Consider the following 11,066-nt stretch of genomic DNA (forward strand, 5'->3'; position numbering starts at 1 on the left):
TTATTTGCTAGCATTTTCATCTGAAAAATGTAATGTGAGGACTTTAAGCCAACGCTCAAGCATAATTTGATAATTCTGCAAATACTTTGATGTACAATCTGATGTGCTCTTGTATTGAGTACATGTTGTGGTGGTGATTTATATGTCAATAAGAATGTCTCGAATGCTGTATATGCTGCAATTTGTGAGCAAAGGCCAGTTTATGATGTCATATAATATAAAACAACTTTTCTAGCCAAAAAATATGGTGCCTCCAGTTTAAATTTGACAAGAAAAAAACATCACATTGGGAGGCTGAGACCGAAATTCTAAACAATAGTGAATTGTAATTCAAGTTTTCCGCAGAACAACTGAAAGTAGATTGATCCAAATTTTCCATACATCAAATTCAGATTGTTTACCAATTAGTAAGAAAGCAAAAACTCACACGAGTGAAAGAATGCAGAAAAAAATCTATTTTTCATAATCGAGAAACTACTGCCATATTCCAGACTTCTATACATATATAAATCGATTGAGAGATGTTACGGAAAAAAAAAATCTGCCAAATTAATGAAACTCCCAGCCTATTCCAAGGAATTTCTGCTAGGATGAAAAACAGTCCTTCAATAAAAAATTGTCAATCCAACCTACTATGAAAGAGATCTCAGATTAATACACAATCTAAATAAAAGAGAGAAAATCACAACAAAATCAAGAAGCCCACATTCAGTTACTGTATTGTGGTGACCTGATTCCACTCCCCATCCACCGCTTCCTTCCAGAGTGTCACATTGTTATTTCCATCAGCAACCGCCAATATGTTTCCAGTTAATGACCAGCTGACCCTCCACACAGAGGTCTTAAAGTCATTTAAAACCCTACCCTCCCATTTGTCTCCCTCCTTCCCCTGAGTCCATATGACCACAGTTCCATCCTGGGAACAGCTCGCAATAGTGCTTTTGGGAAGCCCTAAATTGGGCGCCCATGCCACATCCCGCACCCAATCTGTATGCATTTGCAAAGCAGGAAAGCAATCCAGTTTCCAGGAACCATTGTAAAATTTCCACACCTTAGCCGTGTTGTCACAGCCACCAGAGACCAGCTTCTGGACGGGATCTGTGGGCTGCCCTACCGTAGATCCAGGAGACAAGGCAGGCGCCCATGAAACTGCAGTGACACCAACCTGGTGTTGAGAAAATTTTAGTGGCTATTCACCAATTGAATATATTCATAAAACTATTGGCCAAACAAAAATAAAAATAATTAATTGCACAAAGCAAGTTTCCAAAAAACAAAAAAATCATGTAATAGTGGCTGTTTTTCACCAATTGAGTACTTCAATTGAATTATTGGGAAAAAAACATCAATGACATGGGTTTTTTACTGATGACGAACTCATTAATGAGACTCGAAATGTTGTAATGCGCAATTGCAATCTGGAATTTCATCTCACAACATTTAATCTTGTAATCTTTCAAACATCATCCCCGTAGAATCAAGAAGTAGGACCCGAAAGTCAATTTGGAAACTATCTCACAATTTGAATTTTTGTCACTGAATAAGGTAATCACGGACAATAAAAGCTTAGAATTTCTGCAATCAATGGAAATTTTGTCCTGATGCTTATTGAATTGGAGAAGATTTAAACCTATGCACTGCACAAATCAAAAACTGAAATATGTACCGTTCGAAAATGAAAATTTGCCCCCGTTTCTTTTCCCCGAAGGAAATAGACAAATTTTTTGTACAAACCATATAAACCCTAACATTCTGAAAGATCAACATTGACAAAAAAATTGACAGAAGCAAGGAGAATTCACCAATTGAAGGGAAAAAAACTGACCTGGTGAGCTTGATCTATCTTGGTTTTGTCCCATTGTCCGTCTTCCCGCCCCGTAAAAACCGTTATGGATCCGTCAGAAGAACCACAGGCGAGGCAGAGGCCCAGCTCGTGTGGCGCCCAGGAAATAGAATTGACGGAGGCATTGTGCTCGGCGAAGACTTGAAACTGCAACCACTCGTTCCCCTGCGGTCCGCCCTCGCGCCAGACGATTACACGGCGGTCATATGAGCAGGAGGCGAGCAAAGATCCGAACTTAGGATGCGCCCAGGCGACCTGCCAGACGGGGCCTTGGTGACCGGAGAGAGTGGCGAGTGGTGTCGGGGAATCGGAGCCGCTGAGACCAAAGAGTTTGATGCTTCGATCTGAAGAGCAGGTGGCCATGCGCTTCCCATAGTAGTCAATTGCGATGTCGTGAACCACATCTTGGTGCCCGGATTCGACCCGCTGACCTCCCGTTTGCTTTACTGCTGAAGCCATGTTGCCTCCCTCGATCTAATGTGAAAATATACAGTGAAGGCTTCGCATATAGATGGAAATGTTAAAAAAAAAGTGTTTGTTTCTCGTCCTTCGACAAAAACCGAGGAGTGATTTTCAATCTCCAACGCTAAGAGTATTTTAACAGTTTTTTTTTGGTTTATATAAATGTAATAATGAAATTCCTATATTCATCATTTATATATTTTGATTAATTAAGAATAATTATATTTTGAATTAAAATTCTTTCTTTTATTACTATATTTTTTTTTTATGAATAGCAACAATTTGCATTAATTATAGATTAAAGTACATTATTCACAAAAAAGATAGGGGGATACAAGATCACCCCTCAAAATTCATACGGGCATAACTCGAAGAATCTAGAGAGCACGGGCAAAGTCCAGAGACAAAATAACAATAACAACAATAAAAGTCGCTAAGCAGCTAAAGCAGTGGCCGAGGGTTGCAAAGGGGGATCTTTGTCCTCCTTGGGTCCCCATACATCAACGAGGCCAAGATTGTCATCCAGGAGGGACCAACTCTCATCACACAACAACTTCCTCCTTGTCTTCATCTTTGCGAGGTGGAGAGATGGCTAGATCAAGGCGCAAGAATAGCTTGGCCAAACTGGGCTAACCATTGTCCCCTCCAGAAATAGGCCAACCATTGGCACCTCCAGTTGGCGAAGCCACACCACCCCAACCCCAACTGACGGTAAAATGCTCGCGGACAAGGGAGGAGGAGCGCCACCTGTTGAAATCTCAGCCATCATCAGAGTGGCGATGAGTTTGTGATCGCGGGGTCTAGGAATGATGAGCGGAGGAGCTTCAACCATGTCGGTGACCGCGGGCAGGAGACCGATCCTAAGAAGTCGAGGTGTTAGGAGGCACTCTAGCAAACATACAAGGAGCATTATCCCAATGCTCTAGAAGTTACTAGAGGTAGGCCACTTCCAGATCAACCTTATATGTTTGCACTTTAATCTAGAGCAAAACATTGTTAGAGATACATGCTTTATCATAAAGTGAGACCTTAACATCAAAAGAGTTGTGAGAAAAAATAACAGCATTTTTGTCTTTCAAAAGAGCAAAAAGAATCTCCACCCTAAAAGCATGCCAAATTTGAGAGAATTTAACGGGGAAGCTAGGGGGGTCCCCTAGAAGGGCCATATGCCAAGAAAAAGCTGCGGGATTGAAAGACCGAAAAAAATCATGAATCCAACTCCAAAAGGCTTGAGTGCATAGATACAAAACTAAAATAGGTGTATGAAAGATTTAGGTTGCCCACAGAAGGGACAAAATGGGTCAAGAATACCCAAATGTTTTAGGTGAGCGCCCAAAGGCAAGCCTTGGAAAAGAATGCACTAGGTAAAATGGGCAAGCTTGGGTTCAATAATAATAGACCAAATCAAAATGAATCTTCGTCTCCATGTGCTTGGAGAAGACTAGAGATGCCAATGTCGGTTTATAATTGACACCATGGGAAGATGCAGAGAGCCAACGGTAACCTAGGCGAGGCTTGTAATTGTAAAAAGCAGTCATGGGTTACCATTGCCAGTCCTTCCACCAAGGTTTCATTGAGTGAATACCTAACTTGTGTAGCATATTCAAAGGCAGAGCCAACACAACCAAATAAAACATCTATCAATTTGGTTAGATGAGTTGATACTGAGCTTACATATCTTCCCGAGAGCGAATGTTCATAGTGACCCAAAAAGAGAGATCCTGAGGGGTACAAATGCCACACCTATGAAAGTGCATGGCACGAACCCCAAGGACTCTGGCCAAAGAAATCCCTTGAAACTACATGAGAGGAGACCACCATATGTTATGTTGATTGAAAGAGAGCCCATCTCTAAAACCAAAACCGTTCCAACAAAGTCAGGGCTTAACAACTTCCCAGGCATGCTAGATACTTTTGGCAACAAAAGTGCCTTCAATTTGAATGACCTCTTTCATAACCATAAGGGTTTGAAATCTTATCCCCTTCCAATAAGGGTGCTTCACTGGATGTCTTGAAGAAATACAATGCCTAAGAAGAACCGTACAGGCCTCCGTGATAGAAACCATACATATGACCCATTTAGCACAAAGAGCAAGACCTTGCTTCTAGGTGGAGAGCAACCCGAGCCCACCTAAGTCTCTCAGGAGACAACAAAACTCTCAGGACACTCTATGAAAGCTAGTGTGAGAGGCCAAAGAAGCCCATAAGAAGTCTCACAAGAGCTTTTCCAGTTTTTGGTAAGAGGCTTTTGAAGGAGCCCAGCACGATGAGTAATACACATGAGTGGCGGCAAGGATCTTAGAGAAAATTTGAAATTTCCCTGTAAGCGAAAACAGCTTGGTGATCCAAGGTGAGAAGTTTTTCTCAATTCTAGTTAGAACTGTATTCCAAAGATCCATTGGAAACTCCTGAAAAGCAAAGGGGATGCTTAGGAATCTGAATATTTCTCCACAACCAATCCACTTTTAGCTAAATTGGAGAATCCATGAGGGATCTAGAAGAAAGGATTGTCAATAGTTTGAGGTTTTATACCATTGGATAACATACCTAGAGGCCAGACAAAAGGTATCAAAGTAGTGGAAAGCCTCTCACACATTTTGCTCATCCTCAATAAGAGTAAAAAAAGAGCCATTGACAAGCTGTGAAAGGGAATCGGGTAGGGCAATCCCTCTGACTCTTCCTGTCGAATAGCATTGGCTAAAAGATACCCAAACCTTATTTTGCTAGAACATATGAAGAGGGAGCCAAGGGAAACTCTAGCAAATGGATCTATGAAGGCCAAAAATAGAGGATTGGCGACCTTTAATGGTGATGCACGCAGAAGCATCATCGAAGAGCATGTTGACAGACTGGATAAAATGAGATCCAAAGCCAAGCACCTAAAGCATGGCAAGGATAAAGGGCCACTCGATTAGGCTTTGGCAAAGTCAATATTAACAAAATAACATTTTTCTTCAACTTCCTAGCCCATTCCATACCCTCCTAGACAACAATTATGTTGTCAAGGATAAAGTGAGACTTGATGAAGCCAACTTGCTTGGGACGTGTTGGTTGAAAATTTTGCAAACTAGGAGAGGTTACAAAATTGTGGTTTCAACCATAGCAAAATGAGATTAAATCTCTCCTAACTTCTAAGGGAAGGCTCCCCTTGTGATTCAGCACTCTACCTCTCTAAAATAAGATACAAGTTTCAACTTCTAATCTAATTTCGATGGTACATCATCCTATCCTCGTTTTTCAAAATAGATGTTATTCTTTTCCTCTTTTTTCAGGAAATAATTTACAATATAGAGCGGCAATAGTTCTTACAATTTCACTGTTACAAATTAACTTAGAAAGCAAGAATGATACAATATGGATAAGGAAAGAAGCAAAGTTTCTATAAAGGCACAAAGTCCTTTGTTGCTTCTGCGAGACTGGAAAGAGTGCTTAAGCTCAAAATCTTAAAACTCATTGTTGTCATATCAACCTTTTAACAAATACTACTGTAACCCAATGTGTTAAATAATAAAATCAAAGTAAAGCACAAAGTCTTCATTCTGACACCTAATTACACTTTCGATAATATTTTTCTAAAATGATAATATGAAGCTTAAAGTCCTCAAGTTATGATTTCCTTTTCCAAGATGACACAATAAAGCACAAAGTCTTCAAAGTGTTACGTTAATATATTTCAGCTAACTTTAACTTGAAAATATCAGTATGAAGCACAAAGTCTTCACAATGATATCACATTCACCAATTCCTAATTCTATTAACAAGAGCTGAAATATGGCACAAAGTCCACAAACCAACAATTGCCTCTACTCTTTAACAATATCTTCTCAACCACACCTTTACTTGAGCAAAATAAGAATTTATAATGAAAATGACATAAGAACACTCTCTCACCATAAACCACAAATGAATCCAACACAAAGTTTGGATGCCAAAGATTTCTTGTTATTTCATCAAGTTTGTCAAATCATAATAGGAATACAAATTTTCACTTTTTCTCTTCACTTCGGCAGAGTTTTGGCATATAGATTAAAGATTCTAGATCCAAAAAGATCAAGGAAGATAGATCCTCAAAGATCCTTATTACAATGAAAATCCTCATATATAGAGGAGAGGTGCAACATGAATCTAGGAAAGTTGCAACTAATTTGTGACCAAGTCAAAGGTAGTGTTCGATTTGACTTAGGACATGTGCAAGTTCTGGATGCAAAAAATTGAATACAAAATGATAGTTGAGGTGTCAATTGAGATTACAAAATGACACTAGGCTAGAGATGCATAAAAATGACTTTTGGAGCCTCGTCTTGTTCATCATTATCTCTATTTTTCTTCAAAAAACCTTCATATTGTCTCAAGGTGGCTTGTATTTCACAGTCATCCGGTCCCAATGTGTTGAATCTAGTATCTGGAGTGGAGTTGCAGAAATGGATTTGAAGAATTCCTAGAGTTGGACAAAAAAGACCAAAGATGTGGTTCATGAAGTGCATTTCCGACTTATAAGTCCAATTTGCATTTGGGAAGGGTCAACAATCATATAGGTGCATATCAAACTTACAAGTTTGAAATGCACTTATGCAAAAAAACAAAGGAAAGAAACTATCTTTGGTGTGAAGCGGAGTTATAACCCTGATTTACACCTAAGAAAGAATCATGGTGCAAGTCAGGGTTACAACCCTGATTCGCACCAACTCTTAGCACTTGGAAAAAAATGCAAAAGGAAAATGGTGTCGGTTGGGGTATAACCCCAACATACACCGTTATAGGGAGACTTGATGTAGATCGGGTTTATAGCCTTGATATACACTGTTGGGTAAGGCCTCGGTGTAGGTCGGGGTTACGGCCTCGACATGCACCATTTTGAGAGGACTTAGTGTAGGTTGGGGTTACGGCCCTGATCTACACTAGAATGGGCAGACTTGGTGCAAGTCAGGGTTATAACTCTGCCTTGCACTAGAAAGGGAGAACTTGATGTAAGTCAGGGTTGTAACTCCGACTTGCAACAAAATGAAAGGACTTGGTGTAGGTCGAGCTTATAACCTTGACATGCACCAAAAACATGACTTGGTTATGAAGTGGTATAAATTGGGGTTACAAACCTGATTTGCACCAGACCTTAAAAATGTGAAAGGAAGTGTAATTTTGGTTTGTAACCTCGATTTACACGTGTGCGCATAAAAGAGGTGCAATTCACGTTTGTGAACCTGATTTACACTAAAACAAAAAAACTAACTTAAAAGACCCAAAAAATGACTAGAACCTCTGAATTGAGAATCGAGCGTCCTAAATCATGCATGAGGGGAAATGAATACCACCTCAATAAGCATGCTTAGAGCACATGGGCTACAAATTCGACAAAATTTGTAGCTATTGTCCTCATTTTTGGTTGGCTCTAACTGGGGAACTTCCTTCAATCACTGGAATAATTGAAGGGAGAAGAATCCAGAACTCTAAGTGCCAAGTTATCATCCATTAGGCTACAAAGTCAAGCAACAAAAGATATAAAAGACAAGAAGGATGAAAAGACTTACCTAAAAACAACCTATTGAAACAAGACTCAACTTTCTGCAATTGTACTTATTGGAAAGGGAAACTAACCTAACGTAAAGACAAACCAACAACAAGAAATCCTTCAAATGAATCCATTAACTGGTATTCCAAAGTAGCTATCTTTCTTCAGCAAGGTGTCATGTTTGACATGATCATAGACCGTTAAGTGTAGATGTAGCATGATCAATAGTACAATGAGATGATGCACTGCTTCTTGGAAGAAATTAACAAATGAACTTTCCTCCTCAAGCTGATCATATGTAGTGTTGCTCTAGAGTGGATCAATGAATTTTGATTTCTCTTGCTCAACTGTAAATGCATGCTTGATTTCATGTTCATATGTGTCCTCATGTCCAGGTTCAAGTGTGACTTTTGACATCTTGTTAGCTTCCAACCAAGCTAGATGTCTTATAGGACATCCTCTTGATATGACAATCTCTGACCTCTTCTTTCCTATTGTGCCTTTATCAACTAATTCTTTAACCACAACCTCATGTTGAGTGGAATGAGTTTCCTCTTGTGATCCAAGTGAAAACATGGCTGCACTACTTGCTTCATCATGTTGTTCACAAACTTCAAATTTGGGATAATTGTCATCAAGAATTGAGCAAAACTCCTCTATTATGCTTGTGAAAAGGTCTTCATCAAGTTCCTTGGTAGTTCTTTCATGCATAATATGTTCAATTTAATGACCTTGAAATATAGATGCTTTCTTCTCATCTTGTTTACTTTGAATGGTACCTTCATGCATATTCATCTTTTCACATCTCATGATGTGATGATCCTCCTTTACTGACACTTTGGCAAAGTGACTTTCATCACCTTGTTGTGTATTGCCCATGTTATCTTTCTCAACAACTCCTTGATAATGCATTGACCAGATATGAGAGTCGCCAACTATGTCTACTTCCTCCTTTTGGAAGAGATTAGCAAGACCACTTTGTTTAGATTCAGAGTTCTCTACTGTCGTACTTGCTGGTGGTGCCTCAAGTACAAGCTTTTCTAGTGGTGATGGAAGCTCATTTTGGTTCCTTGCATCATAATTAGAAGCAATATTTGGATAAGTCCTTGGGATATCTTTGTAAGAGATAAAATAATAACCTTGTGATAACTGCTTCTTAAGGGTTAACACTTCATTATCTAGCCTCTGCACCATAGGATCTGTTCTATAGGTAGAAAATGATTCCAAAGGAGAATTTTCTGTAAACCCATTTGGCTCTATCTTTATTTTACCCGCAAGGATAAGATCATCTTCAACCTCAACTACTAGGGTTTTTGCAACTACAAGGTCTCTCAGAATTGCCCTTCTCAACAAGAAACTCACCTTAGGAAACTGAGAGTTGATGAAGAAGCACTTCAAATATTCAGTAGTGGGTTGAGCCACCGTTGGAATTCTATTAGACAACTTGTTAAATTTAGCAACAAACTCCCACATGGGTTCATGTAGTTCTTTTTTCATTTGAGTCAATTGTGCTAACAATGCATGAGCACTTCTGTAGGCTTGAACCTCTCTTCAAACTTTGTTTTGAGTGTTTGCCAATTAGTGATGGTTTGTGGTGCAAGATGGTAGAACCAGTCAATAGAAGCACCTTGGAATGTTTTAATCAATAATCTCATTGAAACATCTTCATGTTCAACTCCAAGAACACCACATACAATGTAGAAAGCAACAATGTGTTCATTTGGATGTTGTTTTCCATCTCCATAAAACTTGGTAATATTCTTCTGTGAGCCATCAAGAAGAGCATGTAGTGGTGGAGTTAGACTCAATGGACCAAAAGCATTCCCCCAAGGACCTTGGGAAGCCATTTTACATGTCCTTGGTGAAAACTTGACAAATTACAAGAAAAGAAATTACAATGAATAGGATATTGGTATACTTCAACCAAAAGCATGAGGCCTTTGGATGCATATCGTATCCCCGACAGAGTCACCAAAAAAGTGTTGGTTGAAAATTTTGCAAACTAGGATAGTGTACGAAATTGTGGTTTCAACCACAATAAAATGATATTTAATCTCTCCTAATTTCTAAGGGAAGACTCCCCCTATGATTCACTACTCTACCTCTCTAAAATAAGATACAAGTTTCAACTTCTAATCTAATTTGGGCGGTACATCATCCTATCCTCTTTTTTCAAGATAGATGTTATTATTTTCCTCTTTTTTCGAGAAAGAATTTATAATATAGAACAACAATAATTCTTACAATTTCTCTGTTACAAATTAGCTTAGAAAGCAAGAATGATACAATATGGATAAGGAAAGAAGCAAACTTTCTATAAAGACACAAAGTCCTTCATTGCTTCTCTGGAATGGGAAAGAGTACTTAAGCTCAAAGTCTTAAAACTCATTGTTGTCCTATCAACCTTTTAACAAATACTACAGTAACCCCATGTCTTAATTAAGAAAATCAAAGTAAAGCACAAAGTCTTCAATCTGACACCTAATTACACTTTAGATAATATTTTTCTGAAATGATAATATGAAGCTCAAACTCCTCAAGTTATGATTTACTTTTACAAGATGACACAATAAAGCACAAAGTCTTCAAAGTGTTACCTTACTATATTTTAGCTAACTTTAACTTGAAAATATCAATATGAAGCACAAAGTCTTTACAATGATATCACATTCACCAATTCCTATTTCTATTAACAAGAGTTGAAATATGGCACAAAGTCCACAAACCAACAATTGCCTCTACTCTTTAACAATATCTTCTCAACCACATCTTTACTTGAGAAAAATAAGAATTTATAATGAAAATAACATAAGAACACTCTCACCATAAACCATAAATGAATCCAACATAAAGTCTGGATGCCAAAGCTTTCTTCTTATTTCATCAAGTTTGTCAAATTGCAATAGGAACACAAAGTTTCACTTTTTCTCTTCACTTCAAAAAAGTTTTGGCATATAGATTAAAGATTCTAGATCCAAAAAGATCAAGAAGATAGATCCTTAAAGATCCTTATTACAATGAAAATCCTCATGTATATAGAGGAGAGGTGTAGCATGAAACTAGGAAAGTTAAACAGCTAATTTGTGACCAAGTCAAAGGTAGAGTTCAATTTGATTTAGGACACGTGCAAGTTCTGGATGCAAAAAATTGAATACAAAATGACACTTGAGGCATCAATTGAGATTATAAAATGACACTAGGCTAGAGATTCATAAAAATGACTTTTGGAGCCTTGCCTTGTTCATCATTGTCTCC

At 38.4% G+C, this 11,066-nt stretch overlaps 1 protein-coding gene across 1 annotated transcript; it reads right to left on the reverse strand.

Annotated features, from left to right (window-relative positions):
• Positions 1–440: 440 nt before the first annotated feature.
• Positions 441–2,417, reverse strand: LOC131073128 (protein transport protein SEC13 homolog B). The gene is made up of 2 exons (XM_058009513.2): positions 1,826–2,417; positions 441–1,165 (listed from the first exon to the last, which is right to left on the reverse strand). The coding sequence occupies exons 1-2, from the start codon at positions 2,300–2,302 to the stop codon at positions 713–715; spliced, it is 930 nt and encodes a 309-aa protein (XP_057865496.1). The 5' UTR covers positions 2,303–2,417; the 3' UTR covers positions 441–712.
• Positions 2,418–11,066: the final 8,649 nt, after the last annotated feature.

This window comes from Cryptomeria japonica, chromosome 5 (genome assembly GCF_030272615.1).
Source record: "Cryptomeria japonica chromosome 5, Sugi_1.0, whole genome shotgun sequence".
Taxonomy (NCBI): domain Eukaryota; kingdom Viridiplantae; phylum Streptophyta; class Pinopsida; order Cupressales; family Cupressaceae; genus Cryptomeria; species Cryptomeria japonica.